Source organism: Phragmites australis, chromosome 2, assembly GCF_958298935.1.
Source record: "Phragmites australis chromosome 2, lpPhrAust1.1, whole genome shotgun sequence".
Lineage (NCBI taxonomy): Eukaryota > Viridiplantae > Streptophyta > Magnoliopsida > Poales > Poaceae > Phragmites > Phragmites australis.
In genome coordinates, this window is record NC_084922.1 from 40,708,319 (window position 1) to 40,724,865 (window position 16,547).

General features: G+C 42.0%; 1 protein-coding gene across 10 annotated transcripts in view; it reads right to left on the reverse strand.

The window, feature by feature from the left end:
- Positions 1–2,676: 2,676 nt before the first annotated feature.
- The window catches only part of LOC133908875 (inositol hexakisphosphate and diphosphoinositol-pentakisphosphate kinase VIP1-like), a 28,501-nt gene continuing 14,630 nt past the window's right edge, over positions 2,677–16,547 (reverse strand). For 7 of the 10 annotated variants that reach the window (XM_062351073.1, XM_062351075.1, XM_062351074.1 and 4 more), the window contains 18 exons: positions 11,486–11,564; positions 10,898–11,056; positions 10,579–10,621; positions 9,878–9,960; positions 9,187–9,249; positions 9,036–9,110; positions 8,544–8,666; positions 8,079–8,317; positions 7,933–7,977; positions 7,457–7,523; positions 6,706–6,777; positions 6,311–6,552; positions 6,177–6,234; positions 5,632–5,799; positions 4,742–4,816; positions 4,407–4,622; positions 3,184–3,249; positions 2,677–3,102 (listed from right to left, as the gene is read on the reverse strand). In XM_062351073.1, the coding sequence (XP_062207057.1) occupies positions 3,187–3,249; positions 4,407–4,622; positions 4,742–4,816; positions 5,632–5,799; positions 6,177–6,234; positions 6,311–6,552; positions 6,706–6,777; positions 7,457–7,523; positions 7,933–7,977; positions 8,079–8,317; positions 8,544–8,666; positions 9,036–9,110; positions 9,187–9,249; positions 9,878–9,960; positions 10,579–10,621; positions 10,898–11,056; positions 11,486–11,564 (1,870 nt within the window). In that variant the 3' untranslated portion in view covers positions 2,677–3,102; positions 3,184–3,186. Of the gene's footprint in view, positions 3,103–3,183; positions 3,250–3,895; positions 4,002–4,406; positions 4,623–4,741; positions 4,817–5,631; positions 5,800–6,167; positions 6,235–6,310; positions 6,553–6,705; positions 6,778–7,456; positions 7,524–7,932; positions 7,978–8,078; positions 8,318–8,543; positions 8,667–9,035; positions 9,111–9,186; positions 9,250–9,877; positions 9,961–10,578; positions 10,622–10,897; positions 11,057–11,485; positions 11,565–16,547 lie in introns of those variants that run through there. The other 3 variants (XR_009908277.1, XM_062351071.1, XM_062351077.1) reach the window with 3 other exon arrangements.

Below are 16,547 nucleotides of genomic sequence, written 5' to 3' on the forward strand. Positions count from 1 at the left end.
TCCAACTCTAAATTCTAACTTAACTAATTTATCTCTAGTAGAATTGAAAATTAATCAAACTTTATCTCTTAATCTAAGTCAAATCTAACTTCTACCAATTATATCTAGTAATTATATAGCAAATCTTGATCTCCTACCTATGACATCTCCACCCTTACTTTCGAGACAGCTCATCCTTGAGCTGTGGTGGTGACCATGGCGATATCCTTTGGTAACCCTGTCAACTGTGTGTAGCCTCACACCCATATGCCCACGAGCGGCTTTTGCTGAGCCGTGCCACTTGTCTTTGCACGTGCGCATGACGATCGAACGTCGTCGTGCGTTGACCCCATCCACGTCTGTGATCGAACGAGTTAACCCACTCCACATGATGTTGTTGCTGAATTTGCAGGTTCTACGTCTAGCTGTCGCCATTGCCGTCTTCTCCTACCCTGGCTACCCACGTATAGTCGTTGACCCTGTCTTGAAGCCAAATGGGCTTCGCCTTCGCATCGCGTCCGCACCGGCCAAGAAGCTAGGCACCGTCAACCTCCTTCCGCTCAAAACCGTTGTACGCTTTTGCCACCATCGCAACATGTTGTGGTAACGCTGCAACAAACTTTGCTACTTTCTTCTCCTTAGCCACGATCATCTTCTCCTCGGCCAGTTCGCCCAACAGTTGGCATGCAGGGGTGGCTTGAACCAAGCATGATCCATATCACGTCCGTACGCGGTCTACCACTGAGGCCGCTGGAGTACTCACCGACGTGTGGGTTAAGCAGCAAGTCGTTGCCAGCCGGCACGTGTGTGGATGAAGATGAGTCGGTTGTGCCTTTAGGCGCGTGATGGTGAGGTGGTGCGCTCGTTGCTGAAGTTTGATGTCGATGACGCGCCGATAGGTCTCTGCGAGTCGATGATCCGTGCAGTCAATGGAGGCGCATAGCACCTGTTGGCCGGCTAGGAGGTTGCGAAGCATATCTTCTGATTGGGGCTCATTGGAGGTGGAAATGGCGCGTGGGAGGGTGGAGGAACTTGATCTTTGATACCAGATGTTATGATCCTAGAATCATTAGAAGGATATACATTCATCGGGAGGATAGCCAAGCGGCGTCAACTACTAGAGGAGGGGCTTAGACTATAGATTGGGGTGATTCAGAATATTGAGGAGACTAGATTAATTCTTCTTTACTTGATTCCAATGATGTGTGGCTACTTCTTTATAAAGATGGGGAATACAATCCAAATTCAACTCCAAATCCTAACTTACCTAATTTATCTCCAACTAAATTGAAAAGTAATCAAACTCTATCTTCTAATACAAATCAAATCTAACTTCTATCAACTATATCTACTAATTATATAGCAAGTCTTGATCTCCTGCCTATGACAGAAAGTAATGCAACACAAAAGTAAAAGAAATGAAATAATATATTTTCAAAAGATTAGAAGAAATATATGAGAAAAAATCCAAGGGATTTCACTTACAATGAACATATTTTGCATATTCTGTTCTTATCGTTGATTTGCCTTAGACATATAATGGTATTAATACTTTGCACGAATCTCAACGCCACCAGCCGTACCAGCCCACAGGTCCCCAACCCGCAACACCGCTAATGTCCCGAGTCCTGGCGGCCTCATCTGTGCGGACTAGGCTAGGGAGAGTGTGCTGACTCACACCGGCCATGATCCGACGGCTCAGGGGCAAGCGCGGGCGCACGAGCCCTAACCCGCCGGTGAAGCACCTCCGAGGTGGCCCACCGGATTTAGAGGTTGACAAGCCGGAGCCCGCTCCGGCTCCTGCCGGGGCCGCGGCTCCGCAGCCATCAATTGTGATGGTCGCTGGGCTGCCGCCCGTGTGCGGCGTGAATAGAGCTCAGGTCACGGCTGGAGGCGTACGGCCCCATAGTATTATTAGCATTATGGTTGCCAAAGGTTACTCATCAGGCAATTTTCCAGCAGCCAACGCAAAATTTCTGACAAAATTGGAGGGAAATCCTACAAACTACACAAACCTTGGTACATTACGTTGCTCTTTGGTTCTCAGATTCTTGTTTCTTTCATGCTATACAGGTCTTAGTTGTCCAGGCAAGCGAGGCGCCTAATAACTCGAAAAGCTTAGTTCGAGCTGCCGACCCAACTGGGCGATCGTTGCATGATGCGGCGAAGAAGAATGTGGTTGAGGATTCAGCCATCAAGAGCTCCAAAGCAGATCCAGAAGCAACCTGCAAAGCGCGAGAAATAGTTGCCTATGATGATCTGTTCTAGTAAGTTGGCCTTCCACTAGGGAAGGGAGGAACCCGCTTTAGTCATGAAAAATACTAGGAGTTTAGCTATGCCTGTGTATGCCATGGCTAAGTTGCAATGTTGCTCTATAGTGCACAACTGTCACCTGTCTTCAGTATGTATCATGGAAGGAGCTTTTACGGAAAAATGGTGAATTTTTATGCCTCTTTAGGCGTGTTATTTACACCTATCCCAATGGATGGTACATAGTAGCACACAGTATAAAATGTTCTACCTTGCAAAATACACAAAGTACTATCATAGTGCTGTAAACCAAATGTACTATTTGCCTATCACAAAAGAAATCTACTAGACTACCATAAATGATAACCATAGTCACAGCACTCTGGCGCTCAAAATGACGAAGGGCTTGGCCAGAAAAAAGCTCACAAGCAGAAGTGATTCAATCAATTCAAAAAATAGTTACTGTTCCATAGATCAATAGAATCTGGAAGTTCTCCTTTGAATTGTCACTGCCAATGTACCACATAATGATTTGTCACATAACTAACCAGCATTTGTAGTCTGTCCGTCAAAATAACTATCTGCAAAACATGTTCCGCCAGCTTTTTTTTTTTTTTTTCTCGAACACGCAGGAGAATTGCATGTCATTAAAATTAAGGAAAGAACCAACAGTTTACAAAGCCGTACCAACGGCCGGGATAGTTACAACGATCATACGCGCCCGATACTAGGATAGCTACCTCTTACAACACTTTCAACCTAGCAATGTTCCGCCAGCTTTCACACTTATGTTTGTCGATATTCTTCCTGCGGCGTGATCGCGCAGCCCTAGCAACCCATGTGCAGGATTTCAGAGTGCTCTCAAACTTTCATCTGTTGGCAAAACATTCAAGTGAACCTTTTTATTAAGCAATATGATGACTCAACCAAACTGAAGCCCAGCTGGGCGCTTACATGCTATTCTTGAAGCTTTTTGGTCTTCCTTTTTGGCATACCACTCAGCATGTCTGACTTATGCTGCTGCAAATTTTCAAATAAGTAAAAAGAAAATCAGGGAGAATCCCAGGTAGTAAAGTGTCGAACGTTAAGATACAAACGAGAAATCAAACATTACAATTTTTTTTTTTTGTCAATGTCAAAAACAAGACAGCCAAATTATATCAATTGTTCAAAGAGGAAAACAGCCTTGTATTGACATCTGTCTGAAAGATTGTTCATAAGACTGCAACAGCCTGCTTAATTGTCTGACAGCCAACAGAAGTAAACAGTCTTCTATTAATTTCTACCTGATTGATTGTTCACAGAAGCAGACAGCCTGTTAACTGTAGCTGATTGGTTCTGACATAAATTCAACTTTATGTATAGAGACATGCATTGACACCAGCCAACATCTAATTCCCTAACAAGTCTGTAGTTCTACATTTAACATGTATTCCTTATACAAATTATGTCATACATGTTTTGCAATAAGATGTTTGACACTGCACTTCTTAGTTTGTCATTTTAGCCTTCTTTCTAAAGGGACCCATTATGTCATACATGCAAACACGAACCAGTAGCAATATACACCAGTTATAGCAGCGAAAGGGCATGTCTCCAGATTGTTGACTGAACATAAGTTTATTAAGTGAACAAAACAGATTGAAGGTAAATTTGGAACACCAACCATTAAATTTCTGTATGTCCCATGCAATGTGGAGGCCCTACAAATATTCCCACAGATTGGTTTCTTCCACATCTAATCAACATCAATATTGCAACACAGAATCAAACTGTTCCAAGTGGTAACAGAGGAAAAATCATTGCCATGTTGTAATCTTCCTACTCTTTTCGGATTACGAGGATTAAGACCAGTACATCACTGGAACTGGACCGGTTCCTTGCTCAAAACAGGTTGGTTTTGTCTCATAAAATTTCAAGAGTCTGAAATATATCTTTTCCAAATTTGATGTTTGGGGTTAATACTGGTCCTAGGGAAAATGCTGGCTAAGCCGGTTCCAGTTTCAGCGTTTTTCTGGAACCCTGGAACTGACACCCTAAGGTTATATCAGGAATTCCTACTAGAAACAATGGTTCACCATTGTATCAATAGAAAGCAACTAGAATAAAGAAGGAAAAGACAAAGACACTTTTGTTCACTGGTGGAAATGTTCTTAGTAACAGGGCTAGAGATTAACCAATATTCCTCCTTGTAATTCAATATCCTTGCAGAAACGGACTGACAAAGTTTGAGGAGGAGTAGCTGGTGGAAAATCTTCAGCTGGCATTGCAAACGGACGAGTCATTTTATCAAATTTTTCTAAGGTCATATATGATCCGACTTCCTGCAATCTCTCTGGCTCCATAATTTGCATTGTGTGGTCAGCCGGTAGCAAAGATGCTTTGGCTTCACTCTGTATGGAAACATAAGAATCGTGTGATTATTGATGTGTGCATGGAAAATAGATAAATGTATATCAATAGAAATATTGAAATGAAATCTTGCATAGAATTTGAAAGGAACTGAAACTACCTCTAAGGAGCTTATATCTGCACCACGACTAAATGTCATCTCTACACGGAACCTCTTTGGGTCTTCCAAAGACACCTGCGATTGGGCAAAAGAATCAGCATTATTTCATAATAGATATGCCTCTCATGTCTCCTAATTGTTCCATCAAGTCAGCAAAGAACATTTTATTTCACTTTGAGTTGAGAATATTATGCTAGTAAAAGCCTTAAAAGTTACAGAAAAGAATCGACAACATTATTTATTTTCATGATTACTATGGAATGAATTCCAGAAGCACTACAAGCAACTAAATGCACCTGATGTAGTCAGTGGCATGTTTTTGTCCATTATATCAATTATATTAGTGCAGCTAGATTCAACTGCAACTGAGAAGCAGTGAATAGCAATTGCATTAAATAATAGCCCCAAGGGGGCAATATATATGAGTACATGAGGGGGACGCGTGAATATGAAAAGGACTCTAGTGCAGAATAGGAAAAGGAATCTAATACTCCTAGCACCACCAGCTTATCCAACAAGCTGGATTCTGCACAAGCAGAAGTTGTGCCAAATAGGGCCTTAGATGCAGTGCCATCACGGCATTTGCTTTGTATCAGTGTTTGAAGAATTCTTAGGGTTAGGTTCATACAAAAAGATCCACATTGAATACAACAAAGGGTAGCAACAATATACAAAAGTGATGTAAAAGATCAACTGGGCTTCAATTGCTCATGGCCTATGGTTTTCCTTTTAAGATGAGGAATTGAGGACACGTTGAGTTTCCTTAACATAAATTTTTCTAAAGGAGAGAGGAAAATTTGGATTGATGTGTCTCTTGTTGGTGAAGTTAGCTGCTGACAACAAATAAAAGGGTACATGATTTACACATATGACTAGGAAAATTCCAATACCTCTGTATTTTCAAACATACGCAACACAATGTAACTCATGTAGTCGAGTTCCCTTGTTCTAAACAGCCGATCTAGAGCACTTTGACAAACAAGACTCTCTTCTCCATCCAGAGTCTCATCCAAGTTGCAATATCGAAGTACATTCATTAGAGAGTGTATATGTGATTCCTGCCGAGAACAAAATCCTGAGTTATGCTTATGAGGGAGGAAAAACATTATATAAAGGAAATAAAACCAGGAAACATACTTGCAATGAAGTATCTCTACCAAATAGTATTTTACAAAACTACAAGAAAGGCACTTTCAGTAGTTGGTAGGGCAATTTTTTTATTTGATTAGTACTACAATACGATATAGTCATGATGAATTTGCACAAGAACTACTATGTGTAAGCTTTGATTAGTACTACAATGTTTTAAGCAAAGTATCACTTCAGAGTGTTCAAATACTACATCGACAGGGCTAGGACAATACACATGTCTTGTATGATATGTTACCAAAAAAACAAGAAAGCACATTCAAAAGTTGCTTCTCACTTTTCATACCGATGTAAAGTAGAGCCTTGTTCGAACACGTCGCTCAGGTTCAATCACATTGGCATATCTGCAATAAAATCATTTGATATCTGTTGTATAACTCAAAAGTTAAAACAACTGGAATTCCTTAGTAAGTTACTTACTTTGGATCTAAGCAGTATTTTGTTTCCTTGTGGGAATCATCTAGATCAATTGACTTCTTGTTTGAGATAGGTCTTTCAAAACATTCACTCCTAACCTCCTCATAATAACACCTTTCCTTCCGTTTTGCAGATGACATTGTTGTTGGATCATGATATGTGTTAGATTCAGCAGTAGCTGAGGTTACTTCTCGTCTCGTGTTATGCAGGTCAATTAGAATCTTTCCCAATAAACGGTGTGCTATCTGTAGAAAATGACAGAAGAAACAGTGACATGATTATGGCCAGAAAAAGCAAAACCTGATCTTATTTCATTCTTGTCTGGGAACAAATCTCCCTCCCTCCCTCCCTCTCATACTACAAATACTGCATAATCTGAATGCAATACAAGATGCTACCTTTGAGCCAATTTTGAGTTTCTGCTTTGGATTTATTCCATATTCATTTGGAATGACACCATCAGCTAGCAACTGAAAGAGTAATAACAGAACAGTTAGAAATATTGGGCAGAAAATGAATTAAGAACAGCATTGGAATGAGCAAGCTTCAAATTCACAATCCAGGATTCAACTTAAGTATGCTAAATTTACTAGAGAGGATAATAGGTAGTGCATGATTCTATTAGAGCACAATGTACTGAGATCATCTACTGTAGCCAAACTACTCACCTTTGGCCTCGCCCAAAAACAGATATCCTGATCTTCTTCATTAGTTTCTATATTAGGTGATAAGTTCATTGAGTAAACAGAAATAGGCCAACATTCAACTTTGTTTGATCTGTGGTATCACCAATGGGTGGTAGTCAGCAACAGACTGCTATATTGGGAATTAAATAACAGTGGGCCGTTACCCAGAAAACTTTGGGCAAAATTTGTGCCTTCAAAAAAATCCTCTTTCAGAGATTAATAAGCCAGAACTTTCAGCTCTTTCAATGCTTGTTTAGTACAGGCTGGACCTTTCAGCTCTTGAGGTTTTCCAGTCAAAGGTGGGAATAACATTTACATCTATTTACTCCATTAGATATGAATAGTATTGACTGTTAACAGGCCAAAGGTCAAGCATTTCACGAATAGGCAGAAGCAGGTGCATATCGTACACAGTTTAAACTGTAAGGTAGATTTTGAAGGTATAAAAACCTATTTCGGTTACCTGAGAAACTTTGAAGAGATCACTTATACCAGTAAGGTTGAGATGTGGGTTATGAAGAAGGTCATACCTGTCATACAAAAACTATATTTTAGGAAGATGATACATCAGTACAAAGATGAAGATGCCATACATAAATAAAAATTGCAATCTTCTGAGGCTTCAATTGTGTAAATACAGAAAGTGAGACAAAAGATGGACAAAGCTGCCAAATACCAAACACAACAAGCTATCGTTTTCCTTAATACTTCTATATGATCTTTATCAGAAAACAAAGGCAATAGCTCTTTGCAAAAATTTGATTCCAAGAAGAGCACTAAAAGTTATACCACAGCTGGTAAGGGTGCAAGAATTAATGTGTTGCAAGCTCCTTCTAAAGAAAATATTGAATGGATCTGAATACAATAGCTGAAAAGGATATAAATAGACAGAAGACTCTCAACTCCTTTGCAAAGGGAAACACAGATAAGGTTACCTACTTGCAAGAATCATATATGTCGGGAATCTGTGTAGTATCAAAGCGCCTGCATCATAGTGAAAATTTCAGCAGTGGTTACACCAGGCTACAGTTCTTTCAGAGAACTTTAAGTGCTCAACAAGAATGCCAAAAGAATGGAAGACATACTTTTTTCTTTCATTGTAGAAATCCCTCTCAAGTTTCCTCCAACGGGCAAACATCAAAAGAAAGCTTTCACTGCCACAAGGAAATCCAGCAGAAATACGGCCCATATCAATTTCTGCTTTCCCGAGTGCCTTTGCTTCATCATAAGGATGATTTGGTGAATCACTGTTTATTGCAGCCTTCTCATCTTCATCATCGGAAAGCAACTTTACTTGGGCAGTTATTTCTTTTATCAACTCAGCCTGATAAGACAATGCTAACTTATCATCGTTATAGTGGATGCAACTGTTTTAATTATTGGCTGTTTTGGCAATTAATGTAGCTTCAGAAGCAACCCAGAGAGGTCAAGGATAGTAATAATACAACAAGTAATTCATAGTGATACAGAACAAAATAAGAATCCATGGGAAATTGGGAATTTCCTCTCTAAAGAATTCAAGGGAAAATGAAGTTATTTAATGTACACACCAAATTTGTGAGAAGCTGAGCAGCATTTGTTGGCACTCCAACTCCATCAACCATCCATGGGAATTCCACATGTTCATTACAATTTGCAACATTTGAAGATGTGATGATGTCATGCAACCGAGCCTGGAAAAATCAGATATTTTTAGAGAAATAGGGAAACAACAGTTGTAAATTATCCAAATCTTAACACAGAATCACACACATGGAGAGTCTCATTCTATCTTATCTTTGCACATTTGAATATTGTCATAAATGGTTCCATCCCTTTTTCCAATTACTTAGATGAACCACATCTTTTGATTTTGAAGACAAAGTCATACTTCTTATAAATTGTTTACCCCAATTTCTCAGTTGACTCCATTGAGTCATTGGATATTCTGAGTTCCAGTGTGCAGTGTGAGATGGTCATTTGATTCCCTTGTCATTCCAATTTAAAGTTTCAAAACTGGAAAAACAATTTCGAAAATATGTGTAACTGTGTCAGAAGGAGACCTTTGCTTTATTTATCTCAAAAGTACCATCCTCAAGTCCATCTAGCATAGATGAATCCTTACTGACAAGTGAAACCTGGAGATCGTAAAATCTGGTGAGCTATAGTTCTGCTTTGCTCTGACTGACATAGATTTACCGAAGAGGAACAAACCAGGATTGGAGTTAACTCCCCCTCCAAATCAAGAAGACCTTTTGCAAAAGCCGCAGCAGACATCTAAAATACAAAAACTAAAATTATGTAAGAAACCCATCCAAAATCAGCTAAGGTACAAGAAGAATGATGGAAGACAGTACAGACTGGAAAATCAGCTCTTTCAGAGAATGTGTAATGTGCAACACTCCGGCACTTGTCCAGTATAATTGGGTTCAATGAAACGACCCTATTACAAATGAACCAGTTTATAACACGATAATCTTATATTTCGAGTGTCACACTATGTTGGGTGGTCTTGAGAAAAACGTTCAGGATAATACCACCAAGCAGTCACACCATTACCATTTATATTGCAGTATATCAAGACTTGCACAAGTATATGAAGGTACCTAGAAGACTTGCTAGTAGGTACTCATGAGCCATGCTCTTATATTTTTCCAAAAATTGTAATAGTAGCATAAACTTGGAGGCGTACTACTGATTCAGAAATACTATATTTGCCACTTGGCAGCATACTACCAATGCAACTACTCCATGACAAGGAAACTCTTGGACATCTCTGTCAGTATCTTGATTGACACAGAACATGACTAACTATACAAAAAAAGGAGTGGAGACCATTTACATTGATCTTAGTTGTCTTTCACCTTCGATAACCAAGGGTTGCAAGAGATATAATATCATTTACCTGGACTCGACCTTCATCTGAACTGTATATCTTCAGATCATGCCTATATGTACTGTGGAGGCGAAGCAATCCTGGTCCTTCACCTAAAAAGGTTGCAAAAAATTAACCGAAGAGCAACAAGCACCAAATAAATGATAGAAAATGGTGTTAATCATTCAAGAAAATGAAGATAATCCTGCTGTTTTCAGATGATTAGCAAAATACTGGCAGACAGAAGACAAATTTCAGTGAAGGCTGAGCAGAAATGGTAGCCAAATCAACAAAAAGCAAAATAAAAATAAAAAAAATAAAGAGAGTATGGCACCAAAGATAAATATTGGGAAAGAGACCAAACCATTCCGTGAATTGATAACCAAAAATCAAGAATCAGCTGCAATTTCAGCAAAGGAACCAAACTGAATTTACTGAATCTAACCAAAAAAAGATTTGTTAAAATTTTCAGTCAAGATTATTTGGGTTCTTTAAGTTCTTGACTTCGAATTGATAGCCAAAGGAGCACAGAAAAACTGAAAGTAACCAAGATTGAAAGATAGTATTTTAGTGAAGACTGAACTTATGGAAAGGTTTAGTTAATCAGTTCAGACATGAATTTCAGCTAAACTCAATCTTCGAACCAAGATATTCCTTCAGTAACCAACAGCGTGATATAGTAGAGAATATAGACAATTTGATGTAATAGAACAAAGTTTAGTAGGACGTACTTGGATACATGTGATTTCTGAAGTATCTTCCCAACTCTTCTGCCTGCATAATCAATCAAAACTTCAGGAGCATCCAACAAAGAAAAGGGGCACGATAAGAGTTACGTGAAATAAACCAACAACTCATCAGACATGTTGCATTTATTTTGGAACATGCAAGAACTAATACCAACTTGTCAAACTGATAATTTGCACATTTGGACATCGAGATCTGACCCATGAATCATACAAAATGCCACCTGCCATCTAATTCAGATAGCAGTATCCATTATTCTTGTCCAAACCTAACAGAAAATTCAACATGTGAAGTAAAGTCAACCTGCTTCCTTCCTGCATGAGTTAGAACACCACCATACTTAAGAACCATTAGGGCTTCAACCGGATGCTCCTCCTCCCCTTCTCCGTTATGTTTAGGAATACGGACCCAGTTTGATGGCTTCAGCTGTACCTTCCTGTAAATACCTGAAAAATGACCACCCTGAAGACCATAGGGAAACTAACATGTCAGAGAATTTATTGTAAGTTTCAAAGAAATTAATAAGGAAGAACAGAAAAAAGTAGAGAATACATGTACAAAAGAGTAGTACATACACACGTCTAGACAAAACCTCTCTATCATATTCCTATGCAATCGGCACAACTGCACAAGTACCTCATCAAGAGAACAATGCAAAAGAATGAAGATATAACACTCTTTGCTTAACTACAGTCCTTATATCTAGTTATTTACTTCAACTAAAATAATTTTTTAAATAAATAATGATTTGACATGCGAGTGCCAGGCAGCATTTATAATCCGGAAAGGTATTTTCTTTCAAGATGAATCTAGCCCACCTTACCATAGACGAATTCATATTTGCAAGGTTAGTGAGAGATAGCCCTGTTAATACTTGAGCAACTATTTTACCTCTTCAAGAACTGCTCTAACTTGGCGGAGTTTCTCTGCATGCTCGACTTCAGCATCACTATCACTTTCACGACCAGATCTGAAGTTTATAAATAAATTTCTCATTTTATTGAAGACATACTAGAGAAAATATTTATAAATGTGCTTCATATTCCAAAGTTAAGGACAATAATGTAGTGTTACAGCAGTTAGACATTATATCAACTATCAGCAGAAATCAGGACACTAACCAATCCTGTTGCATATAGACAGAATTCTAATATCCAAAGGTAAAATTATGTCTGAATCATGAACTATGATCTGGTAGATGCAATGTTTTTTATAACAAAAAGTTATACATATTTTATAGCACTTGAAATGCCAAATAGGGAGACATAGCTGCTAGTATCTTATTTTTCTGTGTATGTAATAATGACTTGTGCATTTGGACCTGTTGAGGAATACACAGCAAAGAAGATAGGATCAAGTTGTCAGAAAATTTTGAACCCCTGATTGAGTCGTTTGATTATTTCTAATGTCCATGTGCAAAGCCTACTCGATATGATCAGTGCAGAAGTGCAAATCCCTTTCTACTCCTATTTCTTGTACTGTTACATATCTTGACTCTCTACCATGCTGACCATCCTACTTATAGTGTCTTTTATGCTCCACTTGGGAGCCTGAAGACTTTAAGAGCTTTTGACATTGTTATTATTTTGTAAGTAGTAGCATTCTTTTTAAAAATCAAAACAATTATATTATCAAATATGGCAAATATACTCCAGAAACAACTGACTCCACGGCATAATGCAACACAGCACAGTAGTCCAATTCTCAAACAAAGTTGCTACACCAGAAATGTAATGCCACACAGGATCCTAACACATTCTCTAGTTTACTCTTGACACAGACCAAATAACCTATGGGAGCAAATGACATAATCACTTGGATGGTAAATAGTGAGAACAGTGAAAGAATATGAGAGTTGGCTTAATGTGGTCGATTGTATTGCTTGAGCCTTGAGGGCGGATTATATAGAGTATAAAGCTTGGAGGGCAAGAAGTCTCTCCTTGAGATAAGGTAGGTATCCTGGGATTACAATCAATCATAAACTACTATATATGGAGATATCCCAATATACTCTAGCATCCGCCGTAGTCACAGCGGGAGCGTCGCAGATGATGAGACTGGAGAGGAAGATGAAGTGACATCCCCCCATAGTCAAAACGGGAGCGCAAATACGATGCAGATGTTGTGACTGGAGAAACTGACGAGTAGCTCATGCAGATGGTAGCTCTTTGTGCTGATGGCGGGGTAGCCGAGAGCGAGGCGAGTAGCCGTGGTTGAGGATGCCGTGCATGAGATAGCCGTGATCGATGTCGTCGTATTCGGGTTTGCCGTTGACGAGGAAGCCGCACTTGAAGCAACGGGCACAAGGAGGCGCCATGTTGACGGGGCGCAAGGAGGCCCTAGGAAAGAAGACGGTGATGCAGTCGAGGTAATCGTTGAGGAAGAGGTCGATGCCGTCGAGAACAAGGTGTGCACCGGGTTTGCCAGGCCCGAGAATGCGTTGGGGACGAAGGCACGCACCGGTGTTGCTAGTAATGAACGCGCGAAGATAGGGACCATCACAACCATGCGCCAATGTCTGAGGGACCAGCAGAGAAGGCCTCCAAGACGAGGAGAGTGCCGGTGCAGCCAGCGGTTGTTGGAGTAGAAAGAACGTAGTCAGAGATGAGATGACGACGCCGGCGATGAGGTTGTGGTGGCCGGAGACTGAATGTGAGGCGGAACCAACGGCCTGGAGTGGCGACACTGTATCCGAGAGAGGCATGACGGCAGTGCTCGAAGAAGCCAGCGAAGAAACCCGATCAACATGATGAAGACCACGTGCGCCGAACAGAGGTGGTGTCGTTTGGCCGGAGGATTGTGGCGCAAGGGGACGACGATGTAGGGCAACGACGAGAGCCACCATTGGCTGGACCACGCCTGGGAGGGCGTGGCGGCGCTGCGGAGGCACAAACCACGGGTGACAGCATTGTGGCCCGAAGGCGATGCAACAATAGCCCCGGTTCTCGGGAAGGTCGTGCGTGTACGAACCAATGAAAGTGCATCTAGCCCCTATGTGTGGTTTTGGTAATTAATGACAATACCTATGGACTAACAATGGTGTTGAGTTTGTTAGTAGGTTTTTCCATAGGTGATGCATGGATGAGAGATATGCATGAGCTCTAGGTAAATGGGAGATTGAAAATGCATCGAGATGAATGAGCTCTAAGTGATGCTCGGGTAAGTGATGACAATGCCTATGGACTAACAATCATATTGAGAATTGCTATTAAGTTATTCCATAGGAGATGCATAAATGATGAAGCATGGATTCTTTGGGAAATGCCATGAGTTCAAATAATTGCATCAAAAGTCATTGAGATTTTAGTGATGCTCGTAAGAAGAAGAAAAAGCTCAATAAGATTGGCAATAAGTTTGAAGGCTAAGTTACTTGTGGAGATCAAGTAACTAAAGGTATGACTTGTTAATAGAGTTTTATGGACTAACCCATGTGCTATGTGTTTAAGAATGAGTGAGGGTTAGGTTCTATATGAAGATTGACAATATGCATGAAGGCTAATAAGTTACTTGTGGAGATCAAGTAACTTAAAGTATAAATGTTGTCATTTAGGTTTTATGAACTAACCCATGTGCTTTGTGCTTGAGAGTGAGTTAGGGTTAGGATCCATAAGAAGGCATAAGTTGAATTGAAATCATATATGCCAAGAGTGAAGAACAAGAATGGACTCCATATATGAAAAAGTGAATTCCTTAAAGATGTCGAATACAAAATGGTTTTCTATGGCAAGACGGTGAAGGGCAAGCAAGACTCGGCTGCGATGGACCATCTGGTGGTGAAGGGCAAGCAAATGGCTTGGCGCCGAAGGACCAAGGCGGTGGTGAAGAGCGAGTGAAGCTTTGCGCCAATGGACCGTGTGAGACCATGAGAAGCTATGGGTGATTCGCATCAATTACATGAAGAATCAAGAAAAGATGGAGTGAAGAATATATGGAAGTTGGCAACTCTCAAAGTTTGAATGAAAGAAGCGGTACTTAAAAGTTTTCAAATACTCAAATGGGTTCAAATGTGTTTTATCTTTAAATTTGAGTATAGGCATGCCGCACTATTAAGAGGGATGCAACGTGAGCTAATTGTCGTGTCTCAGTGCTCAAGAGTTCCCAACCAAACCCAAAGTGAGAGTTTGTTGTTAAGAGTCTGTCGGTGTATCAGGAACCGGGGGTCCCTGAGTCCCGAGACCAGGCTGGCCGTCTGCCACGTGTCACTATCTCGCGAAGTCCCTCCTGCAAGATGAGGAAAATCTAAGTTTCGGGAGAAGGTGCTCGGGACCACAGCCTCTGGTTCCCGAGCACCCCAGTTCCCCGATGACCCGCAGAGTCCAAGTACCGGGAAGAAAGTGCTCGGGAGGGTGCCCGCTCGCCCCCGAGTACCATAGTCCCCCGATGGGCCAAACAACCAAGTACTCGGGAGAGAGTGCTCGGGGCTGCACGTGGCAGCCCCCGAGGACTCGGTTCCCCGAAGGTTCTACAGGAAGTGCTCGGGAGAGAGTGCTCGGGGCTGCACGTGGCAGCCCCTGAGCACTCGGTTACCCGAAGGATCTACAGAAGGGCTCGGGAGAGTGCTCGGGGCTGCACGTGGCAGCCCCCGAGGACTCGGTTCCCCGAAGGTTCGCGCAAGATCACCCGACACCCCGACGACCCGGAAGGACCCGTCGGCGAGGTGTCAGCCAGTCAAAGGTCCGAAGCTGCATTTAATGGGCATGCGCGGCCTGACATCTGACATTCCCAACTGCCCACGCCGCAGTGTCAGTCCCTGCCATGCTTTGGCAAAGGGGCGTGGGTCCATTAATTGCACGGGTCCCGTCCCGTATCATCCGGGGTATCTCGGGATAACGTTGCTAGGATCGAAACGTTCCGCCTGCCACCCTGCCCTGGCAGAAGAACAAGACAGGGTGCGCGCGCCGGGCGCCTCTGTGGCCACCCGGTGGGCCCTCTCAACGGCGCCAAGACGTCCACAATAACGGGTGGTCGGACACGCACCGCGTTTTTCCACCGCCCCTGTCACTTCGCCGGGACGGAATGATAACGCCTTTCTCCGTGGCGTATTGGAACTCGTGCCCCCACTTTCCCATTTGGGGTAAGTCGAGGTCGGCGTGTGTATAAAAGGCAGACCTAAGAAACCGAGATAGAACCACAGGAAGACAGACCTAAGAAACCAAGATAGAACCACAGGAAGACAGACCTAAGAAACCAAGATAGAACCACAGGAAGACAGACCCAAAAACCAACCCGACACTCTCGAAGAACACCACAAGCAAGCTCGGGTAGAACTAGAGCAAGGGAGCCCTAAGCTCTCTGTTAGCCATACACCCTTGTAACCAGGCACATCCTTGAAGGATTCCCTTCAAAGAAGTATATTGCATCCACACAGGAGTAGGGTATTACGCCCCCGAGCGGTCCGAACCTGTCTAAACCCCGGTGCATTTATTTCTTTTTGCACTAGGTCGATCATTCCCCCACCACCGACCGTTGCATTTATTTCCGTTTCCATTTATTCCCCCGACGAACTCGTTCAGGATCATCCCCCCGGCCGAATCTTTAAAAAGGGGTCTCTCGGGATCCCTGCGACAGGAGTTCATCCTCCGACAGAGTCCGGAGCGGGAAGTGCGGAAGTGTCCAAAATGGGTTTTGGAGTGTTCCAATTTTATCCTATGTGTTTTAGGTCATGAATTCAGTTGGGATGTGTAGCCCTCTGAATAAGCTTTCCATAGAGTCCAAAATCGTCGAAATCGGACTCCGGGATCAAAAGTTATCGCCTTTTTTCGGAGGTCAGCTGTGCTGTGGCCGGAGAATCCGTTGTAGGCCGGATACTCCGGTACCTGGAAAGGCCAGAGACTCCGGTGAAGTCCGGATACTCCGGTACCTGGAGTGGCCGGAGACTCCGGGAAGTCTCCGGGGCTGTTTTCTGGGTTAAGTGCCGACCGCAGACTCCGGTGTAGGCCGGATACTCCGGTAG